Raw genomic sequence first — 26,900 nt, 5'->3', positions numbered from 1 at the left:
TGACCAGGCCAGAATGCAAAATGCGAAGAATGCAAGAGAGATGAGACATTATACTCATATTTGAATTACTCATGCCCAATAAAATGTGGGCAAAATCCAAGGAAATCAGTATCTTTGTACAGAGGGCAATATATCATGCCAAAATAATATTCCGTACACCACAAGACAAAATTGATTCTATTATGAAAAATACATATGTATATGGAATTGGTATAACCAGTAGAATATGTTATGCTGGGTTTAAGTGAATTATTATTCTGTGCTTTCTGGCAAATTTCTGATTCTTTTATTTCTTCATTTATTTTCCAAATTTGAAAATATAATTACCAGTAATATATTAGGAAATAAAGACTATTGTTTTGAAGCAACTTTGGTAATGCCCTATAAAACATCCAGAATAAGAAACACTAGAGGAGAACAACGTGGCAGTCACCTTGATCTAGGAAGTCAAGTCAAGGATTTTAGTGTAAGGAGGAAAGCATGAGACAAAAAATCTTTTCCAGCTGCCTATGATTCAATTCAATTAGATAAACTTCCATTTTATTTCCTAGTGCTTGTAATGCAAGACAAGGGCAGTCAGCTTAATGGAAAGTAAAAGGATGTGCTCACTTACTAATTTGATTCGGTGGCCGGGAGTGGCGCTGATCTCCCAAGTGCATTCTTTCCTGCTTGGGTACTTGTCTGGCCAGTTGGGACTGGTGATGAGGCCACTTGGACTGTGGATCTTCTGTTCACACTCAGCTGTACCAATAACCATAATATCAGACAGTGTGGCAATCCAGCCCAGGTTTGAGGCAGAAAGCAAGCAGCCTATTTGCCCACTGCCCTGCTGAAAGATTTTCCTGAATACCAGCTAATTATCACTTCCGTGTCGGTTATCATATTCATCCGCTCTGGGAAATCTGTTGCTGAGTATAATCGGCCAATGTTTGTTGTCTGCCTCACATGAAATTAAGTATTTACCATAAATCAGATAAATGCCTAAAATAAAATGAACTTTTATTTTAAACTGATGGGTCTGTGGCTCAGACTTTAACAGTGCAACATATATTGACAGTCGAGAATATCAACACTGGGTGTATTTAATCCAATGTCACAAACAAACATCATTGGACTATGCCATTTGCAACTTTTTTCCTATTAAAAGAAACATCATTTACAGCTAACTAACATCATGAAGGCACCTTTTGAATCACGTATTTACATTTTCTCTCTCCCTTAGTTAAATATACACTTGAATACCTGTATCATAATTTTAGCTTCTAAAATAAATTAGCCCTAATTTTATCAAAACAAGTGGAAGCACTAAGAGGAAAAATAAATGAACAGCTATTAGCCCTGGAGATGCTTCTGAACTTCAAAAGATACCTCATTCAATCAGTATAATTATTTAATGTTTTTTTTTTTTTTTACAATTAAAATAAGCTCATTTTAGACAAGATCTTTCCACATGGTTAATGTTAACTTTCAAAAACACTTATTATCCTCAAGCTGTGTTCTTTCTATATAATTTAGGAAATTTTATAACATACATCCTTGTTTAGACTGGGATTATTTGTTATGTATTGTGTACATATAACTTTCTAAAATTTCCTGAGCAATACATTTGGTGAAATACTTTATTCAACGGAAAACACACCGGTTATACCCTTCGGGGCCACAGGGCAAGGGTAACATGGCCCAACATTAGTTAGTAGCACTTACTGTAGTTGCTGTTGGCCCCGCTGCTGCAATCATTCATACTAGACCTTCACCTTAATTGTGCTAGGTTTCCATAGGGAGATTTGTATTTGCAACAGAAGATTACAATAAAGTGGAAGGTAAAATTCAGTTCCTGTCTGATAATCTATGATTATGGTAGCAAGACATAGCCTTGAAAGTTTGGATCCAGTCATGACAAGGGTTTTCTAAATTTCATCGTCCCTGTCTCAGCCTTGCAATGTGAAATGTGATCTCTGCAGGATGTGGCGATGACACTGAGACTAGGTTGAGAGGCTCGTTGCTAAAGTGTACAAGGAGCATGTACTATAGTGAAGGTAAAAGATGATCCAACCCCTTTCCTGGCAATAGGACAAGTTTATTAAGGTGCGTCTGCATGTTGTTTTATCTATAATGAAGTTTCCTATATCATTTATGTAATGAACAGAGACATATTTGCTACCTGTGATCCACAGACTACATGTATAATCTATAATCTATAAAAGCTGTCTTGTTTTTTTTCTCTGAATTACCTTCAATGTCTGCAAAACAAAAAACAAAAACCTGGGCCAAGTGCGCTGGCTCATGCCTGCAATCCCAGCACTTTGGGAGGCCGTGGCCGGTGGACTGCTTGAGCTCAGGAGTTCGAGACCAGCCTGAGCAACATCGTGAAAACCTGTCTCTACAAAAAATACAAAAAATTAGCCAGGCATGGTGGTGTGCACCTGTAGTCCCAGCTACTTGGGAGACTGAGGTGGGAGAATTGCTTAAGCCTGGGAGGTCGAGGCTGCAATCAGTTGAGATCACCCCACTGCACTCCAGCCTCAGCAACAGAGGGAGACCGTGTTTCAAAATAAAAACAAAAACGAAAACCCCCAAAACCCACAAAAACCTGGGCCTATTTCCTAATCTATTGATTTAATAGCATATCATATCTTACCAAGTTATAGATATTATGCTTATACATGAAAGGAGAGAAAGAAAAATTCCTGCTTGTATATGATTCTGCACAATGTCATTAGCTCAATGAAAAAAAGAAAATCCTCGACTTGTAACCATATTTCAAAGGAGCTGAATGGAACAAGGGTCAGCTCAGGATATTCTCTATTATTCCAATGTTTACACAAAACATTCTTATCTAACTGTGGTTAGAGTCAGGTACCTTCCAATGTACATATGGTGACTAAAGTTATAAAATTTGCCTTAGTAATTCTCCTCTCAAAACATGCATAAATCCAACTTAAGTAGAAAATTCGGGAACAGACTGTCAAAGGAAGAAATAAGAGCTGAATAACTATTTATTGTTCTTGTCTAGTTCATAGTGGCTAAGGGGATTAAGATTACTACTTTTAAAAAGTTGTGGAATTTTGTAAGGCCTTGGGGACAAAATCTGGTAGGGTATGATTGTGCTACTATTAAGCTTTTCTGGACCAACACCATGACTTCAAACTTTAAATGACACAGTATCTACCATTTTCAAATGTCTTCCTTTTGGTAGGCATTTGAGTTTGACACTCCTGGTATTTAAAGGGACATCACTTATGTAGCACATGCACAAGATATACAAGATATTTTTGGGAGGAGTATTACATCAAATGCAAAACATTTAGCAGAAGTTAAGTTTAACTATGCATGCTGTTATAAGGTCTGTTCCACAAAGACCTGGGGAGAACATGGTGCTTTTCTGGCTACCAGATGGTATCCTAGCAGCTACTATGTCTGTTATACAAAGCTACTCTAATGCCACCTATATGCAAAGTACAGATCCAGTCATTTGCCTTGGATCTTTGAACATTACACAGAATTTTGTTTTTTGACATTTCGGTAGCCCACCATGAGATCACTCATTGAAATGATTAACTTTACTTGGAAGCAGTGCTTTATCCAAACCACATGCAATTCTACATGTTGTCAAGAAAAGTGTATTCCTTTCCATACCTTCCTTGCAATCATGTTTATTTTCATGCAGCACAAATCCATTACGGCACTGACACATGTAGCTCCCCATCGTGTTGACACATTCGTGCTGACATCCACCATTATCCTTAGAGCATTCGTCTTTGTCTAGCAAAGAGATCAATCCCATGGTTTAGTAAGTAACTTTAAAAACAAAGGATATCAAAGGGAGTCATTTAGTTGTGGTTAACACTGCCAAAGGGTAAACTAAGTCATGGTTTCTCCTGTTCCCAACATAAAACAAACAAAAATGTATGATCTCTTAGTTGTACCCTTTCCTTGTTTAGCTTGTAGCCTCGTACCATGAATCAAATTTCCAAGACCACTAGTACTATGATAATAACTTGTAACCCTCTTTTATTCCTATGCTGGAGTAGAAGTTTTAGGTAGGAGAAAGAGGGAATCAGTAGATCTTTCTTTCAAATTAACCCTAAACATTTACTGCTAATTTTAAAAAATAAATTTAAAATTGTGCATAGTTTGAATAGGGGCAAGAAATAGCATTTAAGTAGAGGGATATCCTTCAATATATTAACCATGGTATACAGATAGAGGCTAAACAAGGTTCCAAGATTTGTATGTAATCACTTAAAAAAATCACTCAGTATAATTACTGTAGTTGATTTTTTTTTCCCCATTAACTTTGCGGTTATGCTTAGCATTAATGAATTTGGACATTTCATAGCATTCCAAGCAGAAAAAAGGCATAATTAAACTATTCTACAGAAGAAATGAAATTTATGTATTTTAAACAAATATACTGTGGCAGACAAGTTTATTAATAAGTCATCCCCTAAAAGGGCTTTTAGTGTGCTAGAAGTAAGGTAAAGATTAGACTAGGAAATATGAGCCCCAAAAAATAGCCAACAAATTCACTACAGGGAAAAAAGCCAAACTAGATTAACAGGCAGTCAATTCGGTGAGGCATGAACCATCACTCATGTCACTCAGCTGTCATTCCATAGCTGGCCTGTCCATTAACGTCAAAACTGGCAGATTGTTCCTGACACACATTCTTGATGGCACGTCACTCAGACTTTCATCACTCCCACACATAGAGAATGAAAAGGACGAGTTACATCATATGAGGAGTTAGGCTGAATTCAAATTGGACACTCTCAGCTGATTTTGCTAGTGAGCACTGGCAAGCTCTTGGTGGCATAGAAATTATACTATTTTTGCTTTTTTATCAAATCTATATTCATTCCATGGAAAAAATGTTTAGGGAAGGTATTTTTATCAAAGAATCTGATGATAATTTTTAAAGGTGCATCTATTTTGTCACATTTGAAGATTGATTACATAACACACACGCTTACAGGCGATATGAATGCATTGGCACTATCTGAATATTTTAAATACACACAGGCAATCTCAGTTTTTAAAGGATATATCATAATTAGTATATTTGTGAGTTATGTGTTCTCCACCTATCCTTGACACTTCCATTATTCTTTCAACACTTACTATGGAGAATAAGCCAAAAGCAAAACAAAATAAAAGCAGAACAAAGACAATCATTCTGTGAAAGAGCATCAAACACTGAAATGTAGAAAAAAGTAGCAGTTAATAGAAAATTAGATTTGTATAATCAATTTTAGAGAAATTTAACATAATTTTGAACTCTTATTCCATTAGCTGTATCGACAGTGAGAATTATAGTTTATGAATTACAAATGACTTATACAGTACGGGTGGACAGTAAACCATACTTCCTACCACCGTGGTATCAGCTGCCTGCATTTTCTAATGCAGATGGTTAAGCAATGAATTGCTTAAATTTGTTTTTCACTCTTACTTTCCAGAGGCTCTTTCCCTTACGAAGCTTCAGAAAAACGCTTCCTTACGAGTGAATGTAGAATTTATCTCTGCTAAATGGAAGAACCAATTAAGAAAATGCTGGTGACAGAATTATTCTGAAATAGACACATATTTCCTTTGAAAATGTTTATATAATGATGGTTTTATATACTTAATATAAGACCTGATAGAGTGAACTTTAGTTGTACCCTGGGTCAACCAGACTTTTGAGAGTAGCTTGGAAACCTAACAACTGTATGCAAAGTAGCTTAGAGAAAATTAGTTCACATTTGCAATTGACTGATAAACAGATGAACTGCTCAGAGACAAACAGTGAAGAGGCAGAGATGGCCTGAATCTCACCCTTTTATTGGTACTTATTTGGATTGCCATGCATGAAAGATACAAAAATGTTAAAATTCAAAGGTGAATACAAATGTTATTCAATAACACATGCATTATTGCTGTGTTTAAATCCAGTCATTTTATAATAAAAAGAATTCCAAAACATAAAATATCCCTAAAATCCAAACTTCATTCTAGTGGAAAGGTCATATTGCTCATATTTCGGAGTATAATTAATTTCAAGATCTGTTAAAAAATAAACTGACCTATAGTAATAGTAACTAAAGAGAGATAAAATACAAAATGAAACCAATTATATTTCCATGATTTTGTAGCCAACCATTCATACTCTTGCTGTGCTAAAGATAATAATAATAATAATTTCAGAATAATTTTTGGAAGAAGAGAAAGCAGAGGAGGAGGAGGAGCAAGAGGAAGAAGAAAAGAAAGAAGAGGAAGAAGATGAAAGACAACAAGTATAAGACAGGGAAGAAGAAGAGTTATTATTATTTATATAGTCATTATTCTCTAAGTATCTGTTATTTTTTACTTTCCCAATTTATCAGAGTTTCCTGCCTTCATTCGCACATCTGATATAGCATAATTTAATTTAAGGTTGCATGAAAATGAAAAGTTATCAGTTAGGTAGCTAGAATATACTTATGAGTTAGTCTAAATTTTAGCTAAATTCAAAACTGAACTAATCAAAATAGCATCTAAAGGCAACAGAAGAAAGTTATTATGTCCTGAAAAGTAGCATATAAAACTGTACCTCCATGTGTCAAATAGTCATATGAAAAGAGAAAATTTCAGGAAATCATTGGAATACCTAAAATTATCCAGATGTTTTACATCATTCAGACAAAAAATATTTTGGTATTTTGCACTATATTTTGAAAAATATTGTAATTCATCTGTGGAGTAGTAAATATGGTGTGGTTGTTTTAAAATCACTTGTTTGAACAGGAGTTAATAGAGTATTCTAATTAAAGTGAATGCAATTTTGGATTTCTTATGTTGATGAGAAATGGCAACTTCATACAAGATAAGTTCTGCAAATATATCATAGATTTCTTGTTTATGAAAGGCCATCAAACTTGGAAAAAAGCTATTAGCAAACACAATTAACTTCTGTTTTCACTTTCCATTTCTCCTCTTAGGACAAAAACTCTGTTTTGAAGAATACAAATCCAAGAAAAGAGAAAAGGGAGGAGGAGAGACATTTAAACATTTCTCATAATGTCTGCGTAACACATTCAATAACTGAAATTTCTATCAATAATTTATTTGAAATTTTCTGGCATTTTCATATACTAGACACAAAATAAAGAAAAAAGTGTTTTTCTTAGTGCTAGAAATAAATGTTTTATTGAGGAGAAATAAAAGCATTTATTTTCTGCAGATGGAAATTAGCCCCCTTCTCTGGAATGGACATGTCTGCTTTCCATTCCTTCGTGTCAGATAAAGACAAGGCCCATCATTAGGAAAAAGGAAGGGGGTATTCTTCCATCAGAGGCCTGCAGCGAACCTCTGAGACTATCAGAGGTCATCAATCTATGAATGATACATACTGGATGGAACTGAAGTTGCAACCTGTATCAAGTTCTTGCAATATTCAAAAATAAAAATTTTCTCTTTGCAGAAAGCTTCCTTATCTGTAGGAAAAAGAAGTCAATTGTCCAAGCAACAGAACAGAAACATACAAGAGCAGGTATTCTCAAATTAAATGTTCAGGATTTGAAATAAATGGACACATGCACAGCACACACAGGCCTGACATAAAACTATCCAGTAAATAATCACCTACAAAAAAGCACCAATAAACACTAGGAGAGCTACAACAGAGATAATTTTCTGTTTCCATAAACATGCAAATATTTAAATATCATTAATGATGAAAACTTGGAAGCAGGATTCAAAATCATACAAGAAAGTTGTGTTACTGTGTGTAATTAATCACCTTAAAATTTTGTTAGAGTAGTATCATGTCGAATTTCATCTGCAAATGTCAACAACCATTCCATGAGAGAAACAGTGGACAAGAAGGACACTTACAAATATCAAGACACACTCACAGGAAGATAAGATGAGGAGCATGTCAATTGAAATTACTTGAATTTAGAGCTAGAAAGATTGCAATGCACACATTATTTTAAGTGACTCCTCCATTTGTTACAGACAGATGAACTGGGAGTCGGAAAACGAGTTTTAGTCCAGTTTTGTCCTTGAGCAAGTCCCTAGGCTTATCAGCAATAGTTAGATCACATTCCTAATAGATTTTTCCCTGAGGGAGACTGCTACTATTCTTCACATTTTCTGTTCTCAGAATCGCAGAGTCATAACTGAGTCTTTTCATTAACAGAGGGTTGCCTATAAAAGGCAAAATGCCTATGCTCAACGCTCATTGCCTGAAGTCATTTTTATATTATCTCCAAATAATGCTATAATTAAAATTTTAAAAGATGTCAAGTTCCCCAATGTGCTAATTTTTTCAGGTATAAAGTCCTACTAATATTTCTGTTATGCTTAACTCATTTAAAGAAAAGAAACTCTTCTGAGCGGAATACTCTTAGCTTTGCTTCCTCACTTAAAATTAAGTAAATTGCATCGTGTATACCTATGCAGACTTGCAGACTTGTGCTCAAATATGTCATATAAAATTAAGTTTGGTTTTACTATCATATAAACTAAATCATTGTGGTTAATCTAGTAACAAATCTCATTTAGTCCAAGAAAATAACACCAAGCTATCATTGGACCATATATCTTCTAGAAAATGTCTATGCCACTATATTCTGAATTACCTGAAAATAAATAAAGCCACACATAATTCTATATAATGTTCAAATGGTCTTATGTTGGCTTCCTAATTTCTTTATTTGCTTTACTATTACTTCATTGTATTGCTCTTTAAATATACCCTTGAATAAGTGTAGCATATTACACTGATTTTTACAGAGCAGCTTATAAATTATTTTGCTATAAAATCCAACAACTTCTTAATTTTTAAGCTACGGCATTTTCATGACTCATTTATGATATTTAGTCAGAATTGATAGATGAGAGTTTCTTAATTTTATGAGCATGGAAGTGATGTGAATTATTCTGCTAAAAAGTTCTTAGAGACATCCTTTCAATGTTATTTCTTAAATCTAAAAAGTGTTTGTTTTAAAAATCTGAGGCTATGTGCAAGGAAAGCTAAAATCTCTTATGCAATTATTTTATTAGACAATGATATGTTGAAAATAATACTATAAATATATTATTTCATTTTATGTTAAAACTTAAATATATTTGTCTTTTTCCTGATGTATCACTTAACTGAAAGAAAGCTAGAGTTTTATTTTTAATAGCTTTCTTTTCCAAATACTATAGAATCACTTATTACCAAATATTATTTTTTACTATTACTGAGTTCCTTGAAAATTCTTAGAAGTTCTTGGAAAAAGAATGTGGAACAAATAGCTGAACATGTTATATTCCGTGTTAAGGTTTCATAAAGCCACAACTACTTCTGAAATTTTTAGAACACTGGCTATAAACATAACCATTTTAGACTATGTGTTTATAAAATATCTCTTGATTGATGTATATAATATATTAACATCTTTATTAGATTGCCTGTAATAAAATATTTGGGAATTTAACTCAATTCGATACGCTTGTATTAATATTAACTTGTAGTAATATTTATTAACTAATGAAGAAATAGGTGTCTATCAGGCAATGTTTGCAAACTAGAAATATTTGGCTAACAGTAATAGGTGGAAACATGATAGGAGTTTTTTTTTCTTTTAAATTTATTTTTATATTTTAATTAAAAGAAAACTCTGAGAAGAAAATGGAGAAAACCATAATGCATCGTCTTTCCACCCTAACCAAGCATTCTTGGTATTTTCATATGGCAAATTTCAGGTTTGTTCCAACCTGCATTCTTAGCTATCTAGACAGTGCATGCACTGTTTTATGCCTAGATTTCCATTAACATTTTACCACCTACAACATTTTACACCATGGAATGGCTGAACCTTCTTTGTAGCACAGAAGAGTCCACAAAGTGCATTTGCCATAACTTATTTATGATTTTCCTGTTGTCGCAATATTAGGTAGCTCCAAATTTCTGTCACTATCACATCATTTTGAAATTCGTTTTCCAGATTTTGAGATATTTCTTGATGAAAGAGTCCCATGAATGGGATTTCTGGGGCAAATGGAGTAGTAATTTTAATGACTCTTGAAATTTCATTCTGTAGAATTTGTGACAATAAATCCAGTAACACACTTTGTCAAAACCCCCCATAGTGAGTTTTAACATTTAAAAAAACTTAGATTTTGTTTGTGAAGTATAGTATCTTTATAGTTGGCATACTTACTTTCTAATAATGTAGTTACAGTGAATTACTTGGCTTTTGACATATGATTATATATTATCACACTGAAAGCATTATTAGAACTCTAATATTTGCAATGTGAACAGGCATCAATTAAAATGGATAATCTTCTGTAAATTATGACTTCATAAGATCATCATAATGAGGACACTTATTCACCTAAACTCGTATTTTCTGCCATCTCTTGATAATACAATAGCAATTTATTACAAACATGTATTTAACCTTCCCTTTTCCTGGGTAAACATCTTTCCCGCTAACAGAAACTCCCAGGAAATTAAATGTGAAAGAGATCTAATCACTCATCCAGAACCACAGTATTTTAAATATCAATCTGACAAACAGCCAAGACTTTTTAAAAAGTGAACCCTGAAAATTTATACTTAATAATAATTGTCTTGGACTTTACAAAACAATAATCTAATAAAGAAGTGAAAATTATATCCGCTGTTGTTTTCCAGGTCATAAGGAAAAGAACTAATGCCATTTGCCAAGGTCATGACCAGTTCTTATGGTTAAGAGAATGGTCTTCATACCAAGAGATACTAGGTTTAAATGTTCTTTGACACCGAGCAGCTTACTTAACTCCTCAGCTGCCTCATCTGTCATATAAATATGTGAATATAACAATATAAAATGAAACTTTGGGGTTTAATTTCTTCATGAACTTCATTGTTCAGTTTAGTTAACTAATCATCAAACAATCTAGGCTAGACTCTTTGAAAACTATTGTCATGTTAATTGATTTATATATATATGTATTTTAAGTGCACTGATAAATACTTAAAACATGGATGATTGTATGAAATCAATCATACAATCATCCATGTTTTAAGTATGCATCAGTGAACATGATTTACAGCAAGTTACCTGTTATTGGCTCAAGTACTACCAAGGTGCTCAGTTAATTTTACAAAGCACAGTTCCACAGAGATAAACAATAAAGACCATATATGCTCATGTGGTAGAGAACAGTATCTTCTGCACAAACCTTCAGAGCTGTATTTCAAAGAATTAAGGAAGCATCTCTTATATTTCAACAGTACTGTTTCTAAGGACATGAATAATCTGTTTTTATAACTTGGAAATTTTTTTCTTACCAAAAATATCAGAAAGCAAATTTTAAATTTTCTCAGTAACTAAATTTAATCATACTTTGTAGTCAGTATTTGTAGCATGTTTCTTGTCTTAAAACAATTTAAAATTAAATATAAGACTAAAGTAACATAAAAAGGATCCTGAATACATTATTTTTAAAAATTATTTTAGATTCATGTGGTACGTGTGTAGGTTACATGAGAATATTGCGCAATGTTAGAGTTTGGGGTTTCTACTGAATCCATCACCCAAATAGTGAACACAGTACTCACTAGTAACTTCAATTATTATGACAAAATTCATTTACTTCATAATTTCAATTTTTAAAATAAATATTTAGATAGTGCTAAGTAACCTGTCTCTACCTAAACGTTGGGTCACTTAAACTTCATAAAACACATAATATTTATAAAATAGTGAAGTCTTAAAAAGTCTCATTTTCATTAAAATATTAAAACTGTACTTTGAATAATATGAAACTTAAATGAATACCTGAGAGGCATTTGTAAAAGGTCATTTAAACTGGGAATAAAGAAGGAAATGAGAAAACGGGAATCGAGGTCCATTGTATTCTGGAGGCACTTTTCTGTATGACTTGGAACTCAATGGAGCTTGTGAACCATTAACTTCAATTACACTGAAAACCCCAAACAAACCCTGGACATTGTAAATCTCATTAATTTTAAACACATGAGGACCAGAATAAATGGCCTTTGAATTAACTCAATCCAAATTACTAATATTAAAACATAATTGGAATTCAGTTGCTCTAAATTGCTTGCTAGTTGCAAAGACAGAATAGATTGCTATACTAAGGTTTGTTACAATTTTATCTACTTGGGAAGTTTCAAAATAATGTTTTTATAAAGTATGATGCTGAGATTGAGAAAAAAAATTCTTGTTTTTTTTTTATATATTTCCATAAAATCTGGGGAGTTTTATAAAATTTCAGATCTTTAAGAAGGAAATTTTACTTTGAGTTGCTTAAACTAAATGTTAAATTCCGAACACAAAAGTGCAAACCATTAAATACAGCTAACAATATATTATATTTAGTAAAATTATAATTTCCGTGTTTCTAGGTTTCTTACCGCAACCATTTCTATAACGATGAGGCTAAGCACAATTTTAATATTAGCCTAATAATAATGAAAATATATGAAAATAGGAAGAAATACATTGCTAAATAAAAAGATATAAAAGTGTTGCTAAAATGAGACTACATTTTCCAAACACAAAGAAAAATTATTTTGAAAAATCCGCCCCTTTTTGGAGGTCTTGTATCACTATTTCCATCCACCTGTAGAGAGCAAAGTCACTGTATAAAAGTATTACTATAATTAAAAGTGTTGTTTGTACCAGCCTTTATAATATCTGACTAGATTTTATGTAAGATTTAATTGTTTGCAGGCAACATTTCATCAGGGCCCCTCTTATTAATATCCTAATGTTAAGTAAAATATTACTAAACCTATGTCAAACGGTAAGGTCTTCTTCTTCAAGTTACATTTGCAGAAAACGATGAAAAATAGATCACATACCACTTAATCCAATCCACATTGAAAATCTGTAATATACACACACAACATGTGAATACTTATACCTGAGAAAAAATGTGCTTTGAAGCCCTTCTTGGATACAGTATTGTCAGATTTGAATTCGATTCTCATATTGTTGAACTGGGATGTGATCACCTCAGGCACTTCAGCGCCACAGAATTTGCCATGCAATTTAGACTCAGAGGAAAGACCACTCCAGATCTCCACATAATCATATTTGCAAACCTAGAAAAAAATGTAGTTATCAGTTGCCAGATGTGTGAGTACAAGATGATTGACATTTAGCTTAGAAAAATGTATCTTGTTTTTCCCATTCTACTCTTATGGTAGTCAAACTAGAACTAACAGGTAAGGAAAAAAATCAGGCCAGACACGGTGGCTCGCTCCTGTAATCCTAGCACACAACTACTATCAATAGAAATAGCTCTTTCCATTATAGAGATGAGAAAACTGAAGTTCAGAGATTTTTATACAGCTCGTCCAAAATGATGCTTGTCATACATACATGGCACTGTGGTGATGAACAACAAGGAGTTTGGCTTAGTCCAGTGCTGTCTCCCAGAAACACCACATTCTAGTGAGAACAGTACCATTAGTAACTTTAAAAGAGAAAGAGGGATACTTGATGTATAATAATAAAAGTTATTTGCCTTTTAAACTTACTAACAGGACTGATATTTCTTAATTTCTTTTTGTTGCTGAGTGCTGTGAAGTTACTCTGTAGGACTGCTGCAGGACTGCAAACACATAGGAATGCTATTTAGTGCAAAGGAGGTAAGAATTTATATTAAAATAAGATAGCCTTATTCTGATTTATATATAATATACCAACACCACCAAAATGGAAGAAGCTAAATGAATACCAGGTATTTTTAAGCAATTTTACGGCCACTAACAGATGTTTCCATAATACACTTTTCCAAAGTTCCAACAGGGCACACGTTCAAGAACAAATCTTGCATGAATGACCTTATTACATAAATGTGTAATTAGCAAGGTTTAACAATGCATATGATTGAACCCTGGGGCATGATCTGTGCTTTGAAATATGTCAACTCAAATTACTGGTTCTTATGATATTAATTAGGTGATAAATAAGCAAAATGCTGCTAGGGAAAATGAAATAAGGTTTCTACTGACTTTGTTACAATTGCAATTTTTGTTTGGAGAGTTCCAACATAGTATAAAAGACTGTTTCCAAGGCTAAAGATGTCGCCATTGACTTTCCTTTGCAATATCAATATAATGAATAAAATAATGATGTTTTAAGCCTAACCCATTATTCTGTAAGTCAAGTTTTTGCTCAGGCCTTTTATTTTAAATAGCTAAGTTGTCAAACTATGAACATACAGAGAATTCTGTAACAGCTTTCTACACAGTAGCACCATTATAAATTAAAGAACACAAGAATATGTGAACAGAGTTTGTAAAGAGAACTTCTATGAATGGTGACCCTATGAGAATAATGCTTAAAGAACACAAAATCTTAGTTACATAAAGCCATCTCCCCTGCTTTCTCCTGAAAGCAGACCTCTAGACTTACTACAAATATCTATCGATTAATAAATCAAAATGTCAAGCCCAACACAGTAATAGCTTAAGGGAAAACGATGGAAGTAGATGTGATTCAACACTAAATTCATATCAAATTGCAGAATTGGTAAGGACATTCCCATTTTCAAAAGGTGCATTTTCAAAAGGTGTAGCTCAAAAAAAAAACCTCTCTAAAAATAGTATAAAAATTATTTTCTTTACTTATTAAAAGAAAATGATATTTCAGGTGGATAAAGTATGTTAAAATGATAAATTGCAGTCTTATTATAAAACTTACATATAATGTTAAAAAGAAGCTCAAGTGGCCCATTAAGTTCCAAGATTCTACAATTCCTTGAAATATGCAAGTTTATCCCTTTCCTTTTTCTTTTTTTTTTTTTTTTACTTTTTAAAATTATACTTTAAGTTCTAGCATACATGTGCACAACATGCAGGTTTGTTATGTATGTATACATGTGCCATGTTGGTGTGCTGCACCCATTAACTCATCATTTACATTAGGTATATCTCCTAATGCTATCCTGCCCCTTTACCCCCACTCCACAACAGGCCCCTATGTGTGATGTTTTCCACCCTGTTTCCAAGTGTTCTCATTGTTAAGTTCCCACCTATGAGTGAGAATATGCGGTGTTTGGTTTTCTGTCCTTGCGATAGCTTGCTGAGAATGATGGTTTCCACCTTCATCCATGTCCCTACAAAGGACATGAACTCATCCTTTTTTATGACTGTATAGTATTCCATGGTGTATATGTGCCACATTTTCTTAATCCAGCCTGTCATTGATGCACATTTGGGTTGGTTCCAAGTCTTTGCTATTGTGAATAGTGCCACAATAAACATGTGTGTACATGTGTCTTTATAGCAGCATGATTTATAATCGTTTGGCTATATACCCAGTGATGGGATAGCTGGGTCAAATGGTATTTCTAGTTCTAGACCCTTCAGGAATCACCACACTGTCTTCCATAATGGTTGAACTTTATGGTTTACGGCCCCATCAACAGTGTAAAAGCATTCCTATTTCTCCACATCCTCGCCAGCACCTGTTGTTTCCTGACTTTTTAATGATCACCATTCTAACTGGAGTGAGATGGTATCTCATTGTGGTTTTGATCTGCATTTCTCTGATGGCGAGTGATGATGAGCATTTTTTCACGTGTCTGTTGGCTGCATAAATGTCTTCTTTTGAGAAGTGTCTGTTCATATCCTTCACCCACTTTTTGATGGGGTTCTTTGATTTTTTCTTGTAAATTTTTTTAAGTTCTTTGTAGATTCTGGATAATAGCCCTTTGTCAGATGGGTAGATTGTAAAAATTTTCTCCCATTCTGTAGGTTGCCTGTTCACTCTAATGGTAGCAAATCAATAAACGTAATCCATCATATAAACAGAACCAAAGACAAAAACCACATGATTATCTCAATAGATGTAGAAAAGGCCTTCAACAAAATTCAACAGGCCTTCATGCTAAAAACTCTGAATATACTAGGTATTGATGGGATGTATCTCAAAATAATAAGAGCTATTTATGAGAAACCCACAGCCAATATCATACTGAATGGGCAAAAACTGGAAGCATTCCCTTTGAAAACTGGCACAAGACAGGGATGCCCTCTCTCACCACTTCTATTCAACATAGTGTTGGAAGTTCTGGCCAGCGCAATCAGGCAGGAGAAAGAAATAAAGGGTATGCAATGAGAAAAAGAGGAAGTCAAATTGTCCCTGTTGCAGATGGTGTGATTGTATATTTAGAAAACCCCTTCATCTCGGCCCCAAATCTCCTTAAGCTGATAAGTAACTTCAGCAAAGTCTCAGGATATAAAATCAATGTGCAAAAATCACAAGCATTCTATACACCAATAACAGACAAACAGAGAGCCAAATCATGAGTGAACTCCCTTTCACAATTGCTTCAAAGAGAATAAAATACCTAGGAATCCAACTTACAAGGGATGTGAAGGTCCTTTTCAAGAAGAACTATATGCCACTGCTCAACAAAATAAAAGAGGACACAAACAAATGGAAGAACATACCATGCTCATGGATAGGAATAATCAATATAATGAAAATGGCCATACTGCCAAAGGTAATTTATAGATTCAATACCATCCCCATCAAGCTATCAGTGACTTTCTTCACAGAATTGGAAAAAACTACTTTAAAGTTCATATGGAACCAAAAAAGAGCCCACATTGCCAGGACAATCCTAAGCCAAAAGAACAAAGCTGGATGCATCATGCTACCTGACTTCAAACTATACTACAAGGCTACAGTAACCAAAACAGCATGGTACTGGTACCAAAACAGAGTTGAAGATCAACGGAACAGAACAGAGCCCTCAGAAATAATACCCCACATTTTCAACCATCTGATCTTTGACAAACCTGAGAAAAACAAGAAATGGGGAAGGGATTATCTATTTAACAAATGGTGTTGAGAAAACTGACTAGCCATATGTAGAAAGCTGAAGCTGGATCCCTCCCTTACACCTTCTACAAAAATTAATTCAAGATGGATTAAAGACTTAAATGTTAGACCTAAAACCATAAAAACCCTAGAAGAAAACCTAGGCAATACCATTCAGGACATAGGCATGAGCAAGGACTTCATGACTAAAACACCAAAAGCAATGGCAACAAAAGCAAAAATTGACAAATGAGATCTAATAAAACTAAAAGGCTTCTGCACAGCAAAATTTCATCACATTTCAAACTTTAATTATCTTTAAGGGAACATAGAAGTCAGCTACCTCTTTTTTACCCAGAAGCCACTAGTAAAAAGCTAAAACTTCCTTGGTTACTACAGGTAGAATTAAGAGGAAAAAAAATTAAAAGGAAAGAGGCCAGGCGCTATGGCTTATGCCTGTAATCCCAGCACTTTGGAAGGCTAAGGCAGGCAGATCACTTGAGGTCAGGAGTTCAAGACTGGCCTTGCCAACATGGTGAAACCCAATCTCTACTAAATACAAAAATTAGCTGGGTGTGGTGGTGCATGCCTGTAATCCCAGCTATTCAGGAGGCTGCGGCAGGAAGAATTGTTTGAGCCTGGGAGGTGGAGGTTGCAGTGAGCCAAGATAGCACCACTGCTCTCTAGCCTGGGCATCAGAGTGGGACTCCATCTCAAAAAAAAAAAAAAAAAAAAAGGAAAGAAGGAAAAGTAGGCAGTAAAAAAGGAAGAAGCAAAGATAGACACACAAAAGCAAAACTATGGTATAAAACCCACCAATACTACCAACAATTATTGCTTCAGTGGCACAGGTACATTACATTTCTGTTCTCTGATATACATCAGAGACAAAAGTGTCCAACTGACATACATCAAAGACAAAGTAATTTTTGTGGGTTAATTTTATTTTATAAATGGATAAAAATCATGTTCATTTAATAAACATCAAAAACGTTGTTCAGAGAAAGGATGCAAAGGAAGTCAGAAAAAGAAGAGAACGTACAGAAGATTAAACAAAACAAACGTTTATAACCTTTCCTCTGGAATTAAACCAGTGTTGACCAGTCATGCAAAGGACATTTTTCTAAAAGTTCCCATTTCAGGCTTGACATTCCATTTGAATTTGATGTGTGTGTGTGTGTGTGCACTAGCACAAGGGAATTTTCAAATAAATGATTTCACTTGTTTAAATGTAATCACCTGAGAGAAACTGTACCTTTAGTAGAGTAAGCTATATTCTGTATAAAAAAAGGGATAACTTTAGATAAATACATCTTTTACTGAAATTAAAAAATTAATCTTTCTTTCTTTGTGAACTATGAGCACATTCATAATGAAAAGCTATGTATATAATGACAATATACCCATTTCCATAAGTAAAATATGCCATGTTCTTCCAAATGATATTTTTGTTATGACTCAGCCAGAGGGTTTTGGTTATTTTTTCTAAAAGTGTCTATGTGACATGAAGGTGATCCTAAACACTTCATAGTTATTTAAGAAATCAAGAAAATGGTAAATATTAAATACACTAAATAAAAACTCCCTCTAGGTAATCTTCAATCTTCCTGAAAGAGTCTAAATTATCATCCAATGCCAACAAGATTCATAAGCAGTTGCAGAAATGAGCAGTAGGACAAAGAAAGAATACAATGTCTATACTATTTTACTGCATCTTTCTTTTTCTTCTTCTGTTTCTTTTTTTTTAAATTTGACAGTTTGCCTTCAGAGAGTTCCAAAACATGATTTTTAAAAATTACAGTTATTGTTCACTTACTTCATTGCCTTCCAATTCAAAAAACTCAAACTTCACAGAAATTCTGTACTGGGTTGGTGCAACCACTTGCCACACACAGTTCTTATTAGGAGGATACTCCTTGGGCCAGCCAGGGGTGGTTATGGTGCCGTTAAGTTTGGTAAGAAGTCCACCACAAGCGGCTAGAAGAAAAGAAAAGAAAAAGATATATTCTCCCCATAAAGTCACCCACTTCTTAGCACCTGTCCATTAATTAATACCAAAACACCTCAGCACTAAATTTCAACCATCTTCTGGATTTTAATATCCAGAAATGGCAGTCTCTGTTCCTTGGTCTTTGTACAAGTACTGTACTCATAAAATCTCATTTTTAAAGTGTTATTTTGTAGCTTAAGAGCCGAGAATATTATGGCCGTACTAAATTTTAGTAGCTTTAAAGTAGGGGGAGTAATTTAAAAAGATGAAAAAAACCTGGATCTCAGTTTTCTTATCTTTAGAGTTGGTCTAAGAATATCTTGTAGTGCCTTGGCCACTGTAGAATTAAGGAAAAAATAATATTTTTTGTCAGAATTGAGAAGGGTGTTAGGAGATTTAAGGAAAATATACATGTAAAGCATGATATAGGCTGATGTAATAAAACCGAATCAATTGTTCATTTCCTCAAACTTTTTTTCCAAGACAAGTAATTGTCCAGACAAGATAAATTAAGGTAAATAGAACATACTTGTTATTCCAAAAAGTCCCATTTAAATACTGATTTTCTTTTGAAATAGATCTATGGTGATTTACTTTTAAAAGGTTCTATTTAAATTTCTTCTCTTCCTTATTGACAGTGAAATTAGCAAAATCATGGTATCCAAAAGCAAGCTGAGTGAAAAGAACATACACTGTACACTGTTCATAATTAATTCCTAAGGAGTCAAGAGTTACCTAAAATAACTGGTCCCTTTTTTGTCTTTGTGCGTGTGTGTGTGTGTGTGTGTATACACATATACATATATGCTATATTTGAGTACATACAAACACTACCTGTACATTTACCACTTTCTTGGTAAATTGCAATAAAGTTAGTATTTCTAGTTGCTCCACAAAAACAGTAGTCTTGTTATTTTTTGATTGTCTCATATACAATGTCCTCTTTTAAAAATATACTGCTTCATTACTAGGTCTTTTTTATTCTGGTAAAGGGGGAAAATTAGTAGTTTAATAGGTGGGATAGAGAATTCTGGAAGTCAAATAGGAAAGTTCAAACTTTTAAAAAGAAACAGGAAGTCTCTGATTTTTGCTGAATAGGTCAGCAGAGGGGTATGCATTAAGCAAATAATGCTTTCCCCTTTGCCACTTATTATATCCTCTATTACAGGTACAGTAGAAAACAGGTGCTCATTTTCAGAGGACTAACATTTTGGAGGGAGACACCAACAGTAAACCAATAAATACATAAATATAAATAATGTTAAACTGCTACACATTCTATGAAGATGAACTTTGCTGAAATTTTTAAAGAGGAATAAAGGAGGAATAGACTGGAGGAAGAAAGATCTTCCAATTCATCCTGCCTGTAATAGCAGTATGGGGCCTGTAATAGGATGGCAGTAGGGAAAATAAAAAAGAGTTAGCTTTAAAATCTGAAGGAAGAGATCATAGGTAATGATAACAAAACATTGTACAAGGAACCTCATCTTAGAATGTAAATAGGATATGCAGATAACCATGACAAATATGTCTTTTAAAAAAATCAATCATTTATTAATAAAACATATATTTATATCCTGCTTTATGCCTGACTGTGCTAGATGTTAGAGATGTACAGATGATTCTGACTCAGGACTTCTCATTTTAATAAGGGAGACATACCTATAGACTATATTAAGAAAAGATAAAAACAAATGATGGATAGATGGATGGATGAAGAAATGGGAGGATGAATAGATAGATAGATGGGTGAATGAAATTCTAGATCTAGATAGAGACGGAAATATATCTAGATATATTAACGTACATATACATAGTGGGCTGGTATGACAGACGAATGAATGAATGATGGTAGGATGGATAGATAAAAATCTAGATCTAGACAGAGATAGTTACAGATATATTAATATATACAAACACAGTGGCCTGGTGAATGGATGGATGGATGGATGAAAGGAAGGATGGATATAAAACTAGGTCTAGATGTAGATTTATGTATAGATGAATCTAGATAGAAACAGATATAGATAAATTTATTTATATATGTGTATATATGTGAAATGGTTTGGCTGTTTCCCCACCCAAATCTCATCTTGAATGATAGCTCCCATAATTCCCACATGTCATGGGAGGGATCTGGTGGGAGGTAACTGAATCATGGTGGGGGGAGTCTTTTCCATGCTGTTCTCACAATAGTGAGAAAGTCTTACAAAATCTGATGGTTTTATAAAAAGGAGTCCCCTGCACATGCTCTCTGGCCTGCTGCCACATACGACGTGCCTTTGCTCTTCTTTCGTCTTCTCCCATGACTGTGAGGCCTCCCCAGCCATGTGGAACTGTGAGTACATTAAATCTCTTTCCATTATAAATCACCCAGTCTTGGGCATGTTTTCATTAGCATAATAAATATGCTAATGTGTCTGTATTAGCAGCGTGAGAATGGACTAATACAGTGTGTTTTACATATGTAAACAAGGTGGTCTGGTAGTCAAAGGAGGAAAGGATCGATTCTATAACAAGAATCCAGGTGAGGTTTCACATCAGCTGTGACTATGAATTGAGTCTTACTAATTGAAGAAAGAGGTCACTATAGGATAAAGGGAAGGAAAGAGGAAAACAGATAGAGAATGACAATATAAGAAATAAAGAATTGTGGGGGGTGGGGGTCCAGGAAGGAGTGCAGTCATACCTTCACAGCTCCTCCTGTCTGGGCCCAGCTCATAGCCAGGCTCACAGGCACACTGGTAACTGCCCAGGGTGTTCAGACATCGCTGCTCACAGCCTCCACGGTCAGGTTTGGCACACTCATCTTCCTCTATGAAAATGACCATAGTTACAGAACAACTATACAGATATATATATATATGTATGTATGTGAAATGGTTTGGCTGTGTCCCTACCCAAATCTCATCTTGAATGATAGCTCCCATAATTCTCACGTGTCATGGGAGGGACCTGGTGAGAGGTAACTGAATCATGGTTGGGGGGTTTTTTTCCATGCTCTTCTTATATATATATATATGTGAGGGTGCAAATCTTTCTAAAAAACTACCATGCTTAATGGTTCCAAATAAAATGGAAACAATTCTTTGCTTCCATTGCTTCCATCAACAAAGGAGCAGGAACAACGTATCAGCCCCTGATGGATAATGTATAAATTTCATGTTGCTGCTACCTAAGCATTGTCAAAGAACCCAGAGAAGGCCTGGAAACCTATAGCTTGGCCAACTGAAGATCACTTTATCTCAGACCCAGTGTGTGTTTTTCTGAATTTGAAGTCAAACGAGGATAATGAAGCCTAGGCTTTTTTCAGAATGAAATTTAAAAACTTACTAAAAAGCATAGCTTCAGCAATGCTGATTTTACATTATAACTTGATAGAAATATCCGCAAAAATTATTTTACAGAAATATCATTATTAAGAAATAGATTGTAGTGAACATAAGTTAAAAAGTATAAAATTCAAAAATTGACTGGATCTCTTTAAATTTAAACATTGTGTTTCTTATATAGACATTTTGTTCCAGAAAATATGATAACTCCATATTTTAATAAATATATATACTGTATAATTGTATATTGAAACACAAAAATATACATAAATTATATATATATAATATATACTATTTTTAAAAATGTATGTGATAGGATACTCCATAATCTCACTCTTCAGGAATAATCTAATGTGAGACTAATAGTAAACATTCTCTGAAGAAATTATGCATCAGCAACACACTAAGCATTTTGATAAATAAATATATGAATATCATATGAAAGAAGCTTAATAGCATGTTTCTTCTATAAAATATATCACATACAGAAAATTTCAAACACGTAAATGGAGATTTTAATGAATTCTTTTAATGCCTGTAGTAAAAGTGCCAAGTTTTCTACCTTGCAATTCCTATAATGAATAAAATAGCTCCCAGGGAAAAATCTACTATACTGTTCTTCTTTGAATTATGGCAATATTTGCATATCTGTCACTCTAAGTTTTGCAATACACAATTGAATCCTTTATCCTATCCTATATCATTTATCCTATAAAAATCAATATGGAGGAAAATTTTGTTTTCTCTTCCCATAGAAAAATTTTATTCTATAATGACACACAAGTGTCAATGAATTTCCTAAATCCATATGTGATGTTAACATTTTCACCAAAATATTTGGTTTCTTTTCACCTCACAATACATACAAAATATGGAACATAAGAATAAATTGAAATGTAGTTATGCAATTCAAAATCAAAGCTGATTAGAGATAATTGTTTGTCAAAAAGACATTTTAGATATCAGAATATTCTACTAAGGGGGCCATAAATTATTTCCAATGTGGGGGAAGACTAGTCTGAAAGGGAGTATGCTGGCACCTGGAAACAAATAGAAACTTCATGTCAGTAACCTTCTTCTGTTCATGAATTCTTGGTTGGTTATTTGCATTACAAATATTTTCTTTCTATCTGTATATTCTTTTTTGGAACTTATTTTGACTATTTCATAAAAAACAGATGGTAGAATATCCTAATGGAATTCCTACCCTGTGCTACAAAGTTCTAAACTCTAGTATTTTGTTAATAACCTTTTGTATCAAAACTCTCCAAAATACCCTTATTCATATTCAACTTTCAATACAACTTTTTCTAGTTCTCCCTAATTCAAAGCTAAATGTTACAATTATACTTGATAAAGAAAATCTCACATTTGAAAATTATTTCAAATTACCTTTAAAAAAGTTAGCAGCAAACCCTGCTTTGTTCACAGTTCCATCAGAAACAAACTTCATCCACAAAGTATTGGAGGTAGATCTTATATCTTCAGGTTTGTCATAACCACAGAAACGCCCTATCAAAGGGCTATTTTCACTGGTTCCATCTCTAACTTCCAGGTAGTCATAGGCACAGTTGTCATGCCTTTCAATCTGCAACAGAAAATAATATGTGAACATATACGTTTATAGATAAAATATTTTCTGTAGGAGGTTAGATGTCTTCTCAGTGCCATACTTTTGATTTGTTAATACAAAAAGTTATTTGTATCAAATGAGTATACTTGAATGTTTCTCATGAGTGTATGAGTGTACACTGTAATAGCCACGAACAAAGAATGTTATTCTAGTAGACAGGGAAGGATAAAAAATAACTATGAAACAGTACATTCACATGAGTCAAGATCAACAGAAATTAATTGCCTTTTAAAAGAAAATTAAACTACAAGTAGGAATTCTTTATTTAATAGAGGCTGAAAAAAATCCAAAATTAAAAATTATCACTAAAAATCAGGGCCAGATATGCTGCTACAAGTAATATATAATTTCTTCTGAATCATAATTATAAAAATTGCTCCACGGTCTTTCAATAAAATCATTATTTTATTCCTAGAAAATTTGGATTCAAATTCTCTGCACAAATGTAGCACTATTTTTGGTTATAAATCTCTTTTTGAAAGGCAAATCTGATAATATGGGATTACTGTTCTTCCTTAGTCTATTGAATTCTCTCTCCATAATTAACCTGGTTGTGTAGAGAAAGACTACTACATAGTAGAATTAACAGTGGTTTTCTCTTTCCCAAGGAAATATGGCCTTGTTTGGATGAGGCTTTTTATCTCAACACACTCCTCTCAGCCCAGATAATCAAGGGAAACTCAGTTTCTTTCTTTAAAAACTGAATGCAAATATTAGGTCAGACTACTGGCCTATGACACTTTATGGGGGAACTACATGTTCATGGACCCATGTTTCAGCCCTGAGCTTCTAAAAACAAACCAACAAAAAAATCAAAATTTATAAATTGTTTTAAAAATTGTAAGACAATTTTTATGTAAAATTCTTGCTTTTCACCTTTTACAGAAGTTGACCACTAGAGTTAAGTCTTCATAGATTCACCTGCTTATTAGTTATTTAAAACTAGAAAGCAAAGACATCTACAATTAAAACACCATGAAAAGTATCAAATGTTGTCAATTATCACTCAACATACAATTCACTAGTTTATGGAACTCCGTTACTAGTGTTAAGGAATACACAGAATGTCATGAAATATCGGGGAATGTCCACGGAACTGCAACTTGAACGCATGAAACCATGAAACTGCTGGTATAGTTGGTGGAAAAATCTGTTTTCTGCCTTATCAATACACTAACAATAATAGTCTTCAAATTAGATAGTATAAAGACAAACAAACAAAAACTCTTTGAAGCACAGATTTAGTTAGAACTAGGTACTACATTTGCTGCTTCCTAGTCACAAAATACTCGGTGCCTAGTCTCCACTAGGCACTCTCCCTGCTTGGTATGCATCATTCAGAAAAATGTCAAATAACCTTGTCCTCCTGGTGCTTGCATTCTACTGATGAGTAGCCAGAAAAGGAACAATAAACAAAATAAATAATTAAATCATAAAGTGTTAGAAAGTCATCAATTCAATGGAAAAATAGAAAGCGTAGCAAGATAAGAAGTGTGAGAAGATGTCTATGGCCTTACCACTCTGAAGGTTCCTGATATGATCTGATCTCAGAAATTAAGAACAGGCCTGGTTAGTATCAGGAGGAGAGAAGTACGAGAAGTTGGGTTGGGGAGAGAAGGCTGTAATTTTAAGTTAGGTGCTCATTGGGTACCTTTCATAAATCCATATTTTTCCTAAAAATAAATTCTTTGGTGTGTGTGCAATTATGGGAATAAATGAAAAATATTTATATAAAGAATATCTAATTTTAAAAGCACTTTTTAAAACTGTAACTCAATTGGTCACCAGGGGTGACAAGCCCAATTTTGCCAAATATATATATATAATATATATTTATATATATATAATATATACGAATATACATAATATATGTATACATTATATATACACACATATATATTTTATACACACATATATACACACATAATACATATATAATATATATACACACATATATTATACATATATAATATATACACACATATATTATACATATATAATATATACACACATATATTATACATATATAATATATATACACACATATATTATACATATATATACATAAAACCTCTTATCTCAGTCTTTAATAGAATCCCTTCAAAATCAGGGTTCTCTGTAAATATGAGAACATTTCCAGATGGCCAAAGGCTGTTCTTGGTCAAGGGGACAACATAGAAAATAATATATCCGATTTCAAGTTGTAGAGTTTGATAACAGAATAAACGACAAAAGCTGTAGACAAAATAAGCAAAGGTCTTGGCAAACCAAACTATCCTCCCCTGCTTAAAGCAGCACAGAATGAACTGCACCTGATTCACAAATCATATTGGAAGAGGGGGGAGAAAGAATGAGATAGAAAACCACAAGAATTGAGAATACACAATGAAGGAAGCAACATCTTGTACTAGAAGGTCCATTAATAAAAATAATATTACAGCCAGGCACAGTGGGTCATCCCTGTAATCCCAGGACTTCGGGAGGTCTTGGCAGGTGGATCACACGGTCAGGAGTTCAAGATCAACCTGGCCAAGATGGTGAAACCCTGTCTCTACTAAAAATACAAAACAATTAGCCGGGCATGGTGGCGGGCACCTGTAATCCCAGCTACTTAGGAGGCTGAGGCAGAGAAGTGCTTGAACCCAGGAGGTGGAGGCTGCAGTGGCTGAGATCGCGCAGCTGCACTCCAGCCTGAGCAACAGACCGAGACTCCATCTAAAAAAAAAATAAAATAATAATAATGATAATATTACATTGCTTCATATTAGAAACCAGGCTACAGTGTAAAAATTAAAAAGGTTAATTACAAAAGGTTTCAATTACTATTTAAAGAATATTATTATTTAAAATTATAGTACTAACAGGGAAGACAGCATAGCTCCCATTGGAAATGAAACTCAAAATTTCAGATTTCTTCAATGATTAAAAAAAGAAATAGGATAATTTATATTGCCTGGTCTATAAAACTCACTCTATTCCTTTAATAGATACTCAATCATTCACTTTATATTTTAATTTACAGTGAATTCACTGGTTACTTAGTAAAAATTGGAATTTTAAATATTTTATATGATACACAAAGAGTAAATATTTCACAGGTAAAAATAGCTAATTATAGGGTTAAATTCACTAGTACATAT

At 33.6% G+C, this 26,900-nt stretch overlaps 1 protein-coding gene across 3 annotated transcripts in view; it reads right to left on the bottom strand.

Moving 5' to 3' along the window:
• Nucleotides 1-26,900, bottom strand: part of TLL1 (tolloid like 1) — a 223,724-nt gene that overhangs the window by 24,645 nt on the left and 172,179 nt on the right. For all 3 annotated transcript variants that reach the window (XM_025385694.1, XM_025385692.1, XM_025385693.1), the window contains 6 exons: nt 23,520-23,715; nt 21,485-21,610; nt 18,622-18,782; nt 12,892-13,072; nt 3,637-3,762; nt 614-741 (listed from right to left, as the gene is read on the bottom strand). In XM_025385694.1, the coding sequence (XP_025241479.1) occupies nt 614-741; nt 3,637-3,762; nt 12,892-13,072; nt 18,622-18,782; nt 21,485-21,610; nt 23,520-23,715 (918 nt within the window). The remainder of the gene's footprint in view (nt 1-613; nt 742-3,636; nt 3,763-12,891; nt 13,073-18,621; nt 18,783-21,484; nt 21,611-23,519; nt 23,716-26,900) is intronic.

This window comes from Theropithecus gelada, chromosome 5 (assembly GCF_003255815.1).
Source record: "Theropithecus gelada isolate Dixy chromosome 5, Tgel_1.0, whole genome shotgun sequence".
In the NCBI taxonomy this organism is placed as follows: Eukaryota; Metazoa; Chordata; class Mammalia; order Primates; family Cercopithecidae; genus Theropithecus; species Theropithecus gelada.
Note: the sequence above shows the minus strand (reverse complement) of the source record. Positions and strands in the feature narration are given on the sequence as shown.